Here is a 17,627-nt window from a genome sequence, read left to right as displayed (position 1 = left end):
TGGACTACTACAACTCTTATTTGATCTGTACTATCTTTCGCTGACCTATTTATAAGGACATCAGAGTCATATTCTATCTCGGTTGGACTCTTGAAACGTCGCATGGGATTCATCTAGCCTGATGCCCTCTTGGTACACTCGTGTCGCACCCATTGGGCCTACGCCCATCTTAATTGGAACTCCAGCATAGCTGCACCAACTAGGCTAGCTACCGCACGGGTCAAACCCACTCCAACGCACGCGATCGCGATATGCATCAACACTTCGACCGAAACATCCCGCGCAGCAACCTTGACTAAGGACCCCCAGTTTCTCACTGAACTTAGTCACGAAGCCTAATTTCATACCCCGGTTCCTCCATGAAGTTTGTACCGAAAACTAGTTCCGTCGCCGCTGTCGACCATGTTTCACCTTGATAAACACCTACGCATCAACGACACATGCAACCGTATACGAGCACAAGTCCGATCCACGCTATGCGTTACAACAATATTAAAATGCATGTTAACAGACCTGCACAATTCAACATTAATCAAAACGCGTGCATTACTTTTAAACGCATGTAAATCACTTTGCTATGTCACTGACAATTAACCACAATGTTTCAATGTCAGCTAACACAATATTTTCACACACAATTTCGCACTATCTCTTGTCTGTTCTTTCTCTTTCGACCAAAGTTGATCATGACGTCTCCCGCGGTCCTGCGTGCTGCAAACCTCTCCAGGCGATTTCAATTTCTCTGATTCCCACAGCGCAGAGCTATTGCAAGGTCAATGCTCCGACCTCAGCAGCTGCACTGCTCTGAACCCGTCTGGGCGTCTGGCGGCACCTCCCCCCCCGGCCGGCCGGCCGGCAACCCGTAGACATGCATCCAGGCCGGCCGGCCGGTGTCAGTGGCCGGACCACTGGCCGCCGCTCCACCATGTCCCCTCTGTGCGGCAGTTTTTATTACTAAAGGCTGCAGGGAATCGATCGGCAGCCATTCATGGTCCGCTGACGACGTACGGACGGCTGCAGCCTGCAGCTGCAGGCAGGAGGCAGCTGATGCTTCCTGGCACAGCCACTCACTCACTGCCCGCACCAGGCCGGGACCAGCTCAGGATTCTGGTGGTGGTAGGAATGGCGGAGAAGTGACAAATCCATCATATTGACTGAGAGAGTGGCAGTTGTGTGTTTTCCGTTTTCTTGCTTCGCTCCCGCAGGACCCGGTGGCAAAGTAGGACTCAGGAGAGAGGATTGCGGCATGGACAATTGGACATTTCTTCCTCAAGGTGAAAGTAAGTAGTTTTGGTTTCATCTCAGAGAATGCTGAGGGCATGCAAGTACGTGCTCAACACGGGAGTGGACAACCCATGAACCATACCCCGCTAGAGGTGATAATGGATTACGATACAAATGATTCTTCACAATAAGTTAGAGCTTTTACTAAATTTTAGTTTAAAAATAAATAAAAATAAAGTTCTATTGTAATCTAATCTAATCCTTAAATTTTATAGTGTAAAACCACGTGTTGTTGTTGGAACGTTCAATCAGACAGAGTGGTCGTACAATCTTCACGCGTAGCAAGTACAAACGTTCACCGAGCACTCATGTGATCAAGCGCCCCTTGTCAACATGGGTTCGAATGATGTCATGCTTGGTGTGGACATTGCAACCTCCCTCATCGAGCTGGCTAAGACCGATGATGTTGGTGGTCAGCCTCAGGATGAAGTACACCCCTGTAAGTATGAAGTGCTCATAGGTCTTGCCCTCCAACAACATAATATTGGATCCTTCGATTCCGACCTTCAAGCCATCGTCAAATTTGATGGTGATGTGGTTCATCGTGTCGATGTCGATGAAGGCATCTCGGTAGTCCGGTATATGATTGGTTTCCCTGCTATCGAGGAACCCGAGGGCTCCGTTTCCCTCTGCTCTGCTTCCCGGAAAGGTATAGAAGTCTTTATTCTTTAATCCGGATTTCCGGGAAGCATAGCTGAGTGAATAAAAGTCCTGTTTCAAGAGACCAAGGGAGAGGGAAGCCTTTCTGACAAGAGAGGTTCCCTATCCCGAAGGTCGGATCAAACATGAAATAACAGTTAATTGTGATCGCGCTCTATCTCGCCGTCGAGCTACGTGAAGACCTTCTCCTTGATGATGTGTAGGGGCAGGAGCTCGGATAGAGATAGATCCACAGCGGCTTGTGGTGACGACGACACATTAGGGAAGACAGCGACTCATGCCATTAGTAGTGGACCTTTGAGTCTTCTTTAGCTTGCACGATGTGGGCCTTGCCCTTGGACTTGCAACGATAATCCCTGGTCCAATACTTGTATTTTCCGCAATTCTTGCATTGGTCGTGGTTCAAGGATTGTCCATCATTGAACTGGCCCTTGTTGCCATCGCGTGATACATAGCTAGAGCTCTCGCCTTTGTCATGCCCATAACCTCACTCGTAACCACCGTGCTTCTTGTCATTGGTGCCACTAGAGCTTCTCCCATCGCCCCTCTCCTTAGACTTGCGGAGAAGTGCTGAGTCACCTCCTCTTCACAAAGAAGTCATTCCTCTTCACAAAGTAGTCGACAACATTGATTTATGTTGCTGCTCGACGGCGCGCAACCTGCTGGTCACCTCCTCGATAGTGATGTTGTTGATGTCAAGCATGATCTCGATGGAAATTGCCACCTAAGACAGGTGCTCTGGTACAACCTGCAACATCTTCTGCATTACCTCGGTGTCGATGACATTGTCACCGAGGAGACTAGATCAGGATTCAGGAACAAGCCCAGTGATGTGGTTCATGAAATATTCTGTGTCCTTTGCCTTCTTTCAAACCAAGATGTTGAACTCACGACGAAGCCGTTGCGCGTTGATCTTGTGCACCCGCTGGACCTTGACGTGGATCTGCTTAATTACCTCCCACGGTGTTCTCGTCGTTCATCTCTCCCGAAGATCAGCCAACATGTCGGGTGGCACGGATGCAGGCAACGAGCGCCAAGCGATAGTCGCAGTAGACAATCTCCTCGCCTTCCTCTGACTCGACGGTATTTGACCATCCTTTCACCTGCATCAACACCGCCCACTCCTAGTAGTTGGTGTGTGCCCACTCCTAGTAGTTGGTGTGTGTGAGCACGAGGAATTGAGTCTCGGTTGCGAATGTCTCAAACAATACGGGCCTTTTTGGGCTTGGGCCGGGCCGGGCGGCCCGAATGTACACCTATAGTCGTCCTCTATGATCACCGTTCGACGTAGCAGAATGGCAATCCATCCCTGGCTCGTATGGCTTTAGTACTAGATGTTAGTTGGAACTCTTCTCCTGCGATGATTGGTGCTCCGATGAGGATGAACCAAGCACCAAGAACTCTGAAGAGCACAATAAATACTTTGGAACTTTTCATGTTGTGCAACCATGACTGCTTTTCTCTTTGTAGTAGTCATTTCTTTATATACAATTTGGACTCTAAAAAAAAGAAAAGCCAGAAAAAAGGGAAGAAATAAAAATGTGCTCGGGAGGATAACTTTCCAAACCGATCTCAACACTATATCTGTTAAAAAAAATACCAGATTTTAAAATTACATGCCTTGCTCACGTGTATGGGCAGTGCCGGAAGACCTGCAAGGTCTAGGCGCCTTTGTATTTTTTTTCCTTTCAAAATGCAGTTTTCAGATAACTACTGACAGTTTTCTATACTTTTTTTCTCGAACGCGCAGGAGGACTGCACGTCATTATATTAAGAAAGGAAAAGGTCCAAGAGGACCAAAGTACAATGCCCGTAGGGCAAACAGAACACTTGACCACACTCTAAACCCTGCTCATAATAGCAGGAAGACCAAAACTTGCTAGCTGCTTAGCCCCAGCCCTCTCCCAACAACTTAACTCATTCAGAAATAAGCTTTTAACAAAACACATGGAAGGGTTTACACTATCAAAAACAGCTTTGTTTCTAGTCAGCCATATGCACCAAGACCCCAAAATAATGAGACTGTTGAAGCCTTTCTTTCTGAATTTGGGCACCTTCTTAAGCGCCTTCCTCCACCAATCAGCAAATGAGATTTCATCAACAGCAGGAATGAGATCCCCAAGACACAAGGGAACAAGAATAGCATGCCAAAATTGCCTGGCAAAACTGCAAGTACACAAAAGATGTTGCACTGTTTCCTGCTCTTGGTCACAAAGAACACAAACAGCCGGATGTTGCAGCCCTCTCCTCCTTAGTCTATCAGCAGTCCAACACTTATTCCTTATCGCCAGCCAGAGGAAGAACTTGCATTTTGGGGGAGCCCAGGATTTCCACAAACGTTTCCATGGCTCAAACGAAATTGAACCCATGAAAAAAAGCCTTATAGCGGGACTTTGAGGAGAACATCCCAGAAGAAGAGTGCATCCAAACATGTCTGTCAGCATCATGAGAGAGCCTAACGTCCCCCAAAGTATCCCACAACAACAGGTATTGCTGCAACCCACTCAAGGAAAGAGCACCACGAATATCACTGACCCAATGCCAATTATCCAGAGCCTGTGCCACCGTTCTAGAAGAATACGCCTTGCGGCTAACCATACCCACCACCTCAGGGGCAATGTCCTGGATAGTATTCCCATGAATCCATCTATCCGACCAGAAGAGAGTAGTAGCCCCATTCCCTAAAATGGTAAAAACCGACAAATCAAAGAACTGTCTAACCTGACGTTGCACTGGGAGGGACAACCCACGCCAAGGTCTGCTCTGATCCGTCTTTTCCAACCATAACCATTTTGCCTGCAATGCCCAGCTTTTGAGCTTAAGGTTAGGGATCCCAAGCCCACCAAGCCTCAGAGGCCTCGTGACAACTTCCCATGGAACAAGACAGCTACCACCATTAACCTCCTTTCTTCCTCTCCAAAGAAATCCTCGCCGAATTTTATCAATTGATTTAATAACCCACTGAGGGACGTTGATTGCAATAAGAAGATAAGTCGGAATGGCCGATAGAACAAACTTCACCAACGCAGTCCGCCCAGCCAGGTTGAGCAACCGAGCCTTCCAGTTAGGCAGCCGATCTGCGATCTTCTCAATCCATAACTTAAGGTCACAATTCCTCAGCTTTTTATCAGAAATGGGCAGCCCCAGATACCTGCAAGGAAACGCAGCGGGACTGCAATGCAGCACACTGCAACCAGCAAGCACCTGCTGATCATCACATCTAATTGGAATAGCACTGCTCTTGAGCATATTGGTTACCAGACCAGAAGCCGAACCAAAACAGTTTAGTATTATCTTAGCACAATTCAGATCTGCTTCAATTGGCTTAATGAAAAGGACCACATCATCCGCATAGATGGAGACTCGACTGCGAACATCAGCCCCCCAAGGCCCTGCAACAAGCCTCTATTTTCAGCAACCCGGAACAAGCTGCTAAGCACATCCATAACCATCACAAATAACATGGGAGAAAGAGGATCTCCCTGGCGAAGACCTCTCCGATGAAAAATAGGATTACCAGGCGAGCCATTCAAAAGCACCTGAGTAGAAGAAGTGAATAACAAGTTGGAGATCAGATTACGCCAAACAGGACCAAACCCCAAATGTGTCAAAATCTCCATCAAAAACGCCCACGAGACCGAGTCGAAAGCCTTGGATATATCCAGTTTCAGCAGCAAACTAGAGATCTTCCTCTTATGAAGGAACTTAATTGATTGTTGCACTAGCATGAAATTGTCATGAATTGACCTTCCTCTAATAAAAGCACTCTGGTTAGCTGCCACTAGGTCTTGAAGGTATGGTCCCAAACGATTAGCGAGGATCTTAGTGACCAGCTTAGCAAAACTATGAATCAAGCTAATTGGTCGAAAATCACCAGCTGAAGAAGCATCTTCCCTCTTTGGAAGAAGAATTAGATACGCTGAGTTCAGCAAATCAAGTTTATAGGCATTTCCATGGTAAAGGGAATTAAGAGCAGCCATTATGTCGACCTTAATAATGTCCCAGCATGTCTTGTAAAATTTTCCTGTAAAACCATCAGGCCCAGGGGCCTTATCAGAAGGGAGACAAGCAATGGTGTCCCTAACCTCCTCCTCTGAAAAAGGCTGCTCCAAATCAGTTAGATCCATCGCAGCCCTGTGACAATTACTCAAATCAATAGTAAATGGCCTCTGCAAATCAGCCCCCAGCAGGTTATGAAAATACTCCTCAAGAATTTGTTGCATGTCATCATGATTGGTAGCCAATCTTCCATCTTCCTCAAGCTTGGAAATGAAATTCTTTTTCTTTCGATAACATGCCTGCGAATGAAAGAACTTAGTGTTGGCATCACCCTCCTTTAGATAGTGGATCCGTGATCTCAACCGAGCAACAGTCCTTTCAAGAGACGCGAGGCTAAGACACCGCTGCTTCAACAAGTTTAGCAACCAAACTTCCCCACTGGACAAAATTCTGATATCCTGTGCCATTTCCAGCCTATGCAACACTTCTCTGACAAGCCCCAGCTGCAACCTTACATTACCCACTTCTTTATGCCCCCAGGACTGCAATGTGCGAGCTAACCTTTTAAGCTTCAATGACACATGCTCCAACGGACAGGAGCCCCCAACTGGCAAGCTCCAGGACGCACCCACCACCTCCAGAAAACCAGGAAAATTGGGCCAGAAACTCTCAAAGTGAAACCGTCTTTTCCCCAAGCAGCTCTCTCTGACCTTGAGGATCAAAGGACAATGATCTGAAGATGTGGTAGCATTACTATGAAGCGAAGCGTCTGGAAAAAGATCTTCCCAACAGCTAGTGCAAAAGACATGGTCCAGCTTAACAAGAGTTGGGGCATCTCTCTGGTTGGACCAAGTAAACCTCCTTCCCTTCAAATGAATCTCTTTCAGATCTAAGGAATTAATAAGCCTACGGAAGTCCCCCAACATAGCCCTGTTAATATTGGAATTGTTCTTGTCTTCCTCCCTGAAAATCAGATTAAAGTCTCCCCCAATGATCCATGGTCCCACACAGGTATTTCTGATTTCTCTTAATTCGTGAAGAAAGGAGGATTTAAGACTGTCCTGGTGAGGACCATACACTCCAGTGAACCACCAGCAAGAACCATTTTTCTCTTGCAATTTAACTGAAACCGAAAAATGCCTGATAACTGAAGCCAAAGATGAAAAAGCTCCATCGCGCCAGGATACCAGCACCCCTCCTCTGGTACCAATCGCAGGGCTGAAAACAAAATTGCTGAAACCAGACCCCAAAATTGAGAGCACATCAAAATCTGAAATAGAACAAAGTTTGGTTTCCTGCAGGCAAACAACCGAAGGTCTAATATCAATCACCAAAGATTTAACAGAATCTCTCTTCACACGATCATTCAGCCCTCTCACATTCCAGATTAAAAAACAGTTTGAATCCATTCAAACAAAGATCAAACACCACCAGCAAACCAGCCCCACCACACCTAAACAGGTCCATTCAGCGGCACCGTCCAGCCAAACAGCGCTGCCAAAGCAGCAATATGGACGCTAGAGAGCCCAGAAACAAATAGCTTCGCATAATTACCGGCATCCTGGACAGAAATAACTTCATTATCATCACAGAAACCCAACTGCCTGCAGACCTGGGCAGCAGCCTCCGAACCGAGTTCTAGAGGAAATTTGGCCACCCTCCTGCTCCGCCTTGGCATAAAATTACTAGGAAGAGGCTTCTTCCTTCTCTTTGGAATCTGTGGAGTTGGCAGCAAGGCATCCACTGGTTTAGTGACCAAACACTGGAACTCGCACAAGGGCGAAGAAATCACCATAGAATTATCAAGACCCGACTGAACCAACGGGCCATCCTGATCATCCAAAATAGAAGGTCTCAACCTCCTGGAGTAGACCCTAAAAACAGGCGGCTTCAAATTCCATCTAGCAGAAGAAGCCCTGACAACACAACTCACTGCCAAATCCGAATCCTCCCTCAACACAGCAGCCAAATCAGCAGAGGCACCATCAGGAGAATAACCAGGAACCACAGCATCACACAAGGCCAGAACACCAGGCGCCGCCAACATCTCAACCGCAGCACACGGGAGGGTAGGGGCATCAACTGGTTCTGCCAACGAATCCGAAGAGACAGACGCCGCCACAGCATCACTGTTATCCATCGACGCATCCAAAAGCCCCACATCATCAGAGGGTCCAACACGCGTCGACGAGGAATGAAGACGAGGGCCCAGCCGCGAGTGCACCGAAGCCCGAGGCAATGAGGCCTGATCACCCAGTCTCTGCACCCGCCGAGCCCGACGACTCGGCCCCGGCTCATCATCAGAGGGATCCGATGGAGGTGGCTGCAGCTGCTCCTCCACAAGGACACCCTCCGGCCCGATAATCTTCACCAACACAGGGAACACCAACGAACGTGGAATCCAAACTCCGTCTTCATCGGGGACCGCTGGCTCCACAGCATGAAGGTCCAACACCTTCGGCAACTCCACGGGAGAGCGGCACCAAGCACTCAACCTGATGACCGACAAGTCCTCCCCGCTGATAGAATCCGGGTGTAGTCCCTGAACCAGGCAATAAGGACCAAGCAAAACCTCCGCTGTCTCCAATCCCCAAAGGTGAGCAGGGATACCACGGAGCTCGACGTCAATGAGGGAAGACAAGACACTGCCTCCCGAAGCAAAAGCCTGCCTAGTCCATCTCTTAATATGCAACCTCAATGGAGGGACAAAGAGCGACGGTCCTCCACTAAACACCTGCCCAGCCAGCTCCTCCGAGGGGAAGAGGACAATAAAAGAACCTGGCGCAGCACGACGTAGGCGGAGCGCATCAGCATCAAGGCCAAACCTTGAGGCGAGCGCCTCTCTAACCTCCGTGGCGCAACCAGATCCTTCTTGCCCAACAACGCTGACGATCAGGGCATGGCGAAGCTCCAACTCAGCACGGTCGAGCATCCTGGACCGCCCAATAAACCTCACAGGGCGAGGACCATCCTGAGCCGCGGGCGACAAGTCTCCCGAAGATAGCAGCAGAGGATCACCGCCAAGACCACCACTAGGCCCGGACCTGCGCCTTCGCTGCCCACGGCGGGTACGCCGCTTCCCGCTGATCGCGGCATCGGAACCACCAAGCGTCGAGCCACCCGCCATGGCTTGGTCGGCACCAGCGACCGCCGCCGGGGCCTCCATGGAAATTGGCCGCCACACCAGTCTGCGCACAGGAGCGGCCAGGTTCGTTTGCCTGCGCGGGCACTCGCTCACACGGTGCCCCGGCCGCCTGCAGAAGAAGCACCGCACCCTGTTCGAACACCGCGCCGCCCGATGATCAGCAGAGAAACAGTTGAAACATCTGCCCCGCAGATCAACCGGCACTGGTCTGGGTTCTGGCAGGGGAGGGCGACGAGTCAAGCGGCGGTCGCGACGACTCTGGACAGTCTTCCAGCCGCCACCAGCCCTCTCCACTGCCAACCGAGAAACAGGGCGCTGCGAGGACACCAGCGCATCCCTGTAGGAGCGGCGACCCTGAGACGAGGCCACACCCACGGCCGCCGGGACAGCGCCCGCCGAGACAGCGCCCGCGCCCGCCGCCGCCGGGATAGCACCTGCGCCCGCCGGGACAGCGTCCGCCGGGGCAGCACCCACGCTCGCCGCGCCCGCCGCGCCTGCTGCGCTGTCGTCACGCCACCGCTGCGCCTTGGACCGACCACAAACAGAGGGCCCCGCCGACGCCGGGGAAGAGGAGAGGTGATTGGCCGCCGGGATCGGAGTGATCTCCGGCGTGGGGCTGGTGGAGGAAGGTGAAGAGGCGTCGGGGGTAGAGGAGAGGGTCAGGGGATAGGAACGGTCAGGCGGGAAAGGAAGGGGCGCCATCACAGTTTTCTATACTTGATGTGCACATAGCTAGTGGAAGTTTTCTTCAGATGATGGCAGGAGACGGTAGTACCTCCAGTGAGTTTTCAAACGGTTAACAGATGCCTCCTTTTCTTATGTTCTGATGAAGGGTACCTTCAAATTTTACTGCATGGAAAGATGAGGTAAGTGCTGGTGTTTTACTGGTTCTTCAGAAGGAATGTAATGGAACCTGGCCTACCAGTACCACTGGCAGTGGCAGCAGCAGCAGAAGCAACAGCAATTGCAGCTCCATTGTCCACTTTAATTTTGTTGCCTTGCATAACAGTGGGTTCCAGGACAGACAGTGTGTCAGTGGCTGCCTCAAGGATAACAAACTCCTTTGGCACTTTCCACAGCATGGAAATTGTGTGGACTTTCTCTCCGGCCTCAGCTCTGCTTCTGTTCAGACAAGCTTTGTTTTCCACCAAAAAGAAGAAGAAAAAAAAGGTTGATAAATCCCATCGTATTACAAAAGCAGTTTGCATCCCTGTTTTGAACATGTGCATTCCATTCCTTGGTGGTGCATGTCACTTCGATGCTGCTTTTGGACCTCACTTTGCCAGTGCAGTGCAATCCCTCACCTGCCATGCCTACTCCTAGATTTGCTCAAAGATCACATCTCTCATCTCATCTGTTGATTGCTTTCATGTAATCTAGGTTATCCTCTAACCTTAGTTGTACCTGAAGGATAACCAAGGCGCAGTGGTAAACCAAGGACCAGAAAGCACTGCCAGTGTGCCATCTGAAACTCCTGGTCATTCTCTTTTACTACCATTGAAAGATCGATCTAAGAGGGAGGGGGGACTCAAAAGGCAAAGGACAAAGGCAAGGCTGCAGGCTTTGCTTTGATTCTACCCTGACCCCCAGCAAAACATTAGGCCCTTCAAAAGCACATCAGAACCTGCTGCAGCAACAAGAAACTGTGAAGAAAGCACACAGCCTGTCCACAGCATATTATTGTGCAGACTGCAGCGCAGAGAGAGGTGGCTTTGCACTTGGCTAGTTGCATGCACCACTCCATGACCATGAGAAGCTCATAGGACTAGGAGGCTGGTGGCGGTAGTGCAAAAAAGAAACTGGAGGTAGTATAGGATTATGAGCAGGCCAGCTTGGTCTGCGAGGGAGGCATTGGCGGCCTCAGCCGTGGCCGCCGTCCTGCTTGGAGGCCTTGTGCTGATGTCTTTGGTGGTGGGGAGGGACGCGAGGACGCCATCGCCAGCTAGCGCGGCTGCGCCTGCGGTGGGTGGTAGAAGGATGGTGATCGGAGCCAGTGGAAGGTTGGCTGGTCAGAGGAGGGCAGCGGAGGAGCTGAAGGGTGGTGATGATCCTTTGAGCAGCAGCAAGAGGAGGGTGCCCAATGGACCGGATCCAATCCACAACAGGTACCTTCTCTTTCTTGCGTGCAAATTAACATGGAATGCTCTCTCTCTCTCTCTCTCTAAAACTTTCTGTTCATTTTTGTCTCACTAAATTCAAGCTGAATACATGTAAAAAGAATCGGCCTCAATAGCAGCTTGAGATTTGGTCATGTTACAAATCAAGTCCCTATTTTTCATGCTCTTGCATGGGCCTCCTGACATCCTCTTTTGACACCCAATGGCAAAATGGTAGAAGATGAGAAGAACATGATATGTACTTCTTTTGCCATGTTCCTCCAAGGATCCCCATAAACTCCTAAGGTCCACGTGTATTATTGAAGTGGATTGGAGTGAAAATCAAACTCAGTCCCACCCTAATCCACTCTAACACACACACACACATGAACTGAAATGGATACAGCTGCACCTAAATAAGACCTAACTGTGGATGCAAATGCATCCAAACAAGGTCTAATTGTCTCTACCATATCATCAGTGTAAAACTGTAGACTAAATCAACGGTGATAAAGTAGAGTGCTAAAAATCTGATAGACTGAGGCAAAAAAGTAGAGTGTAGAACATGATATATCTACTTAAATTCTGTCACTGAAAAAGGATGATTACACAGTTTGTCTTCATTGCACACCATCTCCCAAATTAAAAAGCAAAATCTTGAACAACACACTTGTTGCATGGTGTTGTATTGCAACGCTTTCCCCTTCCCCTATTTCCCAAAGGCTCACAGCTCAGTCGTGCGTTCTTCCAGGGGAGCTGGAGAGTCTGGAAGCTCACCAGGCCGAGCGTAGGCAGCAGCGGTGCACGCCGGCCGCCCCCCAAAGAATGGAAGTTTCCCAAACACTTGGCGCTGGATCCCTCTTCTCATCTGTGGTGGTGGTGGCCTGGTGTGTGTGTGTGTGTGGGGGGGGGGGGGGGGGGGGGGGGGGGGGGGGGCGGGTCTGGCGCCGGGACGTCACGTTCTAAGCACTGCTATTTGTGATGGTTTCGGCACGAATTAAAGACACTGGCTTTTCCGAAAACAAAAGGCCACGTACTCTACTGATGACGGCACAAACGAAAGACAGCACTGTCAAGCTTCCCTCTCACGAAAGACGTACGCCGGATTAAAGTTTGAGCAGAGAGAGAGAGATGTGCAAGAGCTCCTTTGTTAATTTCACTGGTTGCTTTGCTTTGCACATGTGTGTAGTATTTATTCTTCTTCTTCTTTGTTTTTCATGTTTGTTTCCTTGTTGTATTGATTGGAAGAGGATGTTGCAAGTTTGCGATATACTAGAGGAACACGTAAAGAGATAAGATGGCAATATAATTCCCAGAGGCTTTGTTTGTGATCTGTCCGGCCTGTGATGAGATGTGAAATCTGTTTGCGATGTATGGCCCTGGGACTAGCTCCTTTTGGAACGAAGGATTTTAATTCCTGTTTCCTGCGTTTTTTTCTATGGAAATAAACTAATTCATGTGAAATTTCTATATGATTTCTATGTTAAGGCTTTTGATTTCCTGTGCTTTTGATTTGCCTATCTGTTAGCATATTCATGCAAATAACCACATCGTTTTTGCATATGTTAAGGCTGTAGTAGAATGTGTACACAATACTACCATATTTGCGCTGCAGAAGAAGAGCAGGTTGATATAGTGGAAGTGGTCATACGTTCTCGCATACCAGCAGCAACATATCCACTCGTGCTGGTCAACACTTGCAACAACAGTAGTAGCATCTTCATGGTATCCACACGTGTGAGAATGAAACACACAACATCGCTATACTAGCACGTGCGCGCAACGAGAGATATACACACAACATCGCTATGCTAGCACGTGCGCGCAGCGAGAGATATGGCGTCTCCGTCTTGGACGCTCGCAACACTAGGAAGAGAGGTGGCGACTGTGGCTTGGATCAGATGTATCTTTCTCTCTTTAGCATATGCCTACTCCTCCATATATACATATATATATATAAACACCTGCTAATGAGTTTTTACCCTAAACGATCATTAGTGTTCTCATGTATTACAGTTGTATATATTCAACAATCTCTCATTTGTACCAGATTCAATCATCTATGTGTGTTCCAACCCCGTAAGTGTTTAAGCCGTTAGGTTCATGTGTAGTCGATCATGATCGAAAACTAATAGGGGCCGTTAGGTTCATGTGTAGTCGATCATGATCGAAAACTAATAGGGGCGCCTAACAACATAATTTGAATCTTTTGTACACATAAAGATCACATCAACTGAATCTTCATATATATATATAATGTATATGGATCCCTGGGCTTTCAATAGCTGGGTGAAAGCCCTGACCCGATGTTGTCAACAGGTTCAGTCGCACCAGGTCTGAAGCGTCTATAAAAGGAGCTCCAGATCGCTAGAGTTCAGTTTTAGCGACGCTGACAGTTACGCCCCCACCCTGAGAAGCGCACGCGGCGGCGGATCCTGGAGCAAGCGCGCGACGGCGGATCCCTGAGGCCAGCGCGCAGCGATGGCCCCCTTGAGGCGCGCACGACGGCGAGGTGGGAGCGGTTGCGGCATCGGATCCTGAGGGCACGCACACGGTGGCGGCCCCATGAGGTGCGCACGACGGCGAGGTGGCAGCGGTCGCGGCGGCAGATCCCGCAGGGCATGAGCGCGACAGCGTCCCCTGAGGTGCACACAACAGCGACCCCTTGAGGTGCACATGGTGGTGAGGTGGGAGCGGCTATGGTGTCGCGACGGTGGATCTCGGGGGCACGTGAGCAACGACGACACCCCTAAGGTGTGCATGACGGCGAGGTGGGAGCGGATGGTGCGACTGATCTCGGGATGCACGCGCCCGAGGGTCGACTCCTGAGCGCGTACGACTGTGATGCCATCCAAGGTGGGAGCGGCGATGGCGGACTTTCCTAGGCGCGAGCGATGACGACAGCCTCCCCTAGTCACAAAGTGGTGGCGCATCCCAGATGCGAGGCGGCGGTTCCACAGGGGGACAATCCTATTTTTATGCTATTTTGTATACATATTTATGCTAATGTCAATAGGTTTTTACGACCTCTATTTCAGTTCATGGCTCCACTTCCATTTATTTGTATGTTTATGATATTTCTATTCACATTTTACACAAACAATTTATTGATTTTATGCATTATCTCCTTTACTTAATCCAGTGTGTATTGGGTTCCTACCATTTATGCCATATGTATAAGATATATTTACGACCCACACATATACGCAACAAAATAGAAATTTAGAAAAAAAAGTAATGCTCTAAGAAATGAAGTCATTTGCCATGATTCTATAAATCTCGCGTATGTCGATCCATTTCCTTTTCAACTCACATTCTTGTCATCCTAAATTTGTGCACATGCAGTAGAAAACAGATTTTTTACACAGTCTACCGTAGTGCATAAATAACTTCACCGTGTATTATAATTAGTATCAGTATATAACATCACTATAACGAGCCTTGATGCATGGATGTTGGAGAGATCCTATATTTATGGAGAAAATAAAGCATTTAAATCAGATTTTTTTTATTTCTATACATGTTTTTGTTATGAAATAGATCGATGATTTACACTAAAATTCATACCCATTTACGTTGTTTTGGTTCACGTTTTACACTGAAATCCACCTGAGCTCCCACACAAGATCGGCTCCATATCTTTTGTTCCGATATATACGGTAACTTCCAGCTTCGTGGGCGCGCTAATCATGGTGGTGTGTGGACCCAGCTGAATGAACCAATGAAAGGTTCGTTGCCGCTCTCATGTTATGCAAGTCTGAACCATTAAATATGCTAGCATAAACACGAGTAGGAACCAACTACCCGACCAGCGAACACGACGTTTGGCCCACCTTCGTCCATCCCAACTCGACCCCACCACGTGCGCACCTTCGGTTTACGCAAAACATAACACATGTTTACACATGCATAAATGTGCCCCACAATCGCGCGGACGCACGCGCCCCACTGGCCCGACCTGACCACGCGCGTGACCACACCCTGGCTAGGGCTTCCCATACCTATCGGAAGCCCTGGGCTTCCATTACCAATAGCATATATATATATATATATCCTTTTGTTACACAATAGCCATCGAACTCAAGATGAGATTAAACACAATTTCTTGTCGGTGTGCAAGATGAGGCGGGCGTGGGTTAACAGGTTTGGTTTTTTTACTGACTAAGGGCCTGTTTGATTATATAATCTAACTTATGCCATGGTTGTTTAACCTCTAGATTATATAATCCAGTTTAAATAATTTAAGAGGCAAACAAGCAACATAGATTATTGGCGTGGATTATATAATCTAGATGTTGGTGTTTCGAACCTTCGCTCCGACAAGTAAATTTCTATGTGCGCGTCCGGGGCTCCGGACGGTGTGCTCGGTCGTCGCAAGGTTTATACTGGTTCAGGCATAATCCATGCATCCAGTCTTGGACAGCTCTATCGGCACCTCTATTGCTCGATGCTCATAGTAGGGGTTACAATCGGGTGAGAGAGAGAGGAAAGGCTCCCAAGTCTCTTATGTGGGAGTGACCCTAAAGACTACGGAACTGGAGCCCTATGCTAAACCTTGGATTCGGCCTCCAAGTCTCTCCGGGCATGTGCGGTTGCCTTCACTCGAGTGTCTTCTGTCTTGGGTCGTCTTTGTGTGTCTGTGTCACACCAGGTTGTCTTCGTCCATCTGTCCAACCCCCGACCTCATGGTCGACCTCCTCCTTTTATAGGCCAAGGCGAGGGTCGACGGTCGGTGGCTCCTTTGAGAAGGAGCCATTATTCCATGGTAAAACCGAGTGTCTTATCGTGGCAAGGTCGTTTGTCCACATGCACCTTGTCATCTCTGTCCGTGCTCATTATGACGGCTGGCGTGGGCGACATGGTCCTTGGCACCATCATTACTATCTCTACGCCACGCCGACCCCTGGCCTCCACATTCTGGGTCTCAGCGTGGCTTGTCACGTTGCAGACTTTGTGGACGGTTCACGCTCTCAGGCCTAGGCTCGATAGACCATGAGTGCTCCGTGGGCCGAGGGGCTCGTAGATCATGAGTGCGACGATGACTAGACAACTGCGCAGGTCATGAGTGCACTGTAAGCCGAGGGGCTACGCAGGTCATAAGTGGGGGGTAGACCGACTCTCTACTGCGACCTGGTGTCAATCGCAATTAATGCGTCCAGCCACTTACGGTGGATCAGAAGTCTCAGGCCAGGCGACGAACCCACTCGAGTGGTTTCCTTCTGCCCCCCCCCCTCTGTCACTCCGCTACGTCCAACCCCAGGCTCAGTGCCTAGGGATTTATTCGGGGGGTGTTTTTCTGGGTACACAATTCCCTTGCCTCATCACTGACTGGTGGCCCTGGCAGCTGGAGGTCCTTCCCTCGTGCGCTCTCCCTGATCGATGGGCCCCAGGGGACTGGGGATCTTTTCCACAACACTCGGTAACTAGATTGAGATAATTCATAAGCAGGTCATTAGATGCTTGTTTTATATTTTTGTTTGGCTTTTTATCCACTAATAATTTGTGTAAACAAACATCTCTAATAGAATTATATAATCCGAATCATATAATCTATATAAAATAGGCTAGATTATATAATCCTGCAATGAAACAACACATGCTCTTATTTAGAACTAACGGTTCAACATAGCTTTCCTCGACGAGGGCCTATGACTTGATTATCGTCTAGGGGGCATATGCAACATTGTGTCCCATCAACTCAAGGGCCCACTTTGCGATACTCCTGGTGGCCTCTGGGTTTTGGATGACCTCGCCTAAGGGGAATGAGGTGACCAGTCACAAGGTGCGATTCAAAATAGTTCATGAGTTTTCGCTTGATTATGAGGATGGCGTAAAGGAGTTTTTGTATTTGAGGGTAGCGGATCTTAGCACCAATCAGGATCTCGCTCATGAATCATCCTATCGTTATACCATGAGCACGAAGCAGACCACTTGGTCAGTTGCCACGATGTAGAGCAGTAGAGGTTCCTTGTCGACTGGGGGAACTAGGACTGGGGCCTAGATAAGTGTAAATTCCCTTCAATGGGAACATGGATCTGGATGTCACCTAAAGGGGGTGAATAGACAAAAAAATATATAGAAAACAAGAACTTTCTTATTCTACCCTAAGCGCTGATTGTAAGCGGAATGGAAATCAGCTCAAGTAAATCGCAACGGAATGCCAGTATCTGTCTCACAATATCCCGCACTTTACAAATAGCTGACACCAAGATGAGAGCAGAAGTGCAAATAGCAAAGAAAACAAGAATCAGAACAAGATACAAAGACATGCTTTTTTCCTGTGGTTCAGCCATACCTGAATGCTTGCCTACATCCAAGTTAGAATTAGCCAACCTAGCTTGGAGTCTATTTCAACTCCTTTCCTCCGGTTGCTCAGGTTTGTACCAGGTGACGGACTGAGTCTCCCATTATGTCGATGGTGGGTTACAGTAGAACCATGGTTG

At 48.7% G+C, this 17,627-nt stretch overlaps 1 protein-coding gene across 1 annotated transcript; it reads left to right on the top strand.

The window, feature by feature from the left end:
* The first annotated feature begins 10,608 nt into the window (after positions 1-10,608).
* On the top strand, positions 10,609-14,171 carry LOC115072888 (uncharacterized). The gene is made up of 2 exons (NM_001371024.2): positions 10,609-11,193; positions 11,936-14,171. Exons 1-2 carry the CDS (start codon positions 10,907-10,909, stop codon positions 11,973-11,975), a joined length of 327 nt encoding a protein of 108 aa, NP_001357953.1. The 5' UTR covers positions 10,609-10,906; the 3' UTR covers positions 11,976-14,171.
* The last annotated feature ends 3,456 nt before the right edge of the window (positions 14,172-17,627 follow it).

The sequence above is a fragment of the Zea mays genome, chromosome 7, assembly GCF_902167145.1.
Source record: "Zea mays cultivar B73 chromosome 7, Zm-B73-REFERENCE-NAM-5.0, whole genome shotgun sequence".
NCBI classification, from domain to species: domain Eukaryota; kingdom Viridiplantae; phylum Streptophyta; class Magnoliopsida; order Poales; family Poaceae; genus Zea; species Zea mays.
Note: the sequence above shows the minus strand (reverse complement) of the source record. Positions and strands in the feature narration are given on the sequence as shown.

Coding starts and splice junctions, on each gene's coding strand:
- LOC115072888 (NM_001371024.2), top strand. CDS start 10,907: ATGAGCAGGCCAGCTTGGTCTGCGAGGGAGGCATTGGCGGCCTCAGCC. Junction 11,194..11,935: donor CCGGATCCAATCCACAACAG/GTACCTTCTCTT, acceptor GCGTTCTTCCAG/GGGAGCTGGAGAGTCTGGAA.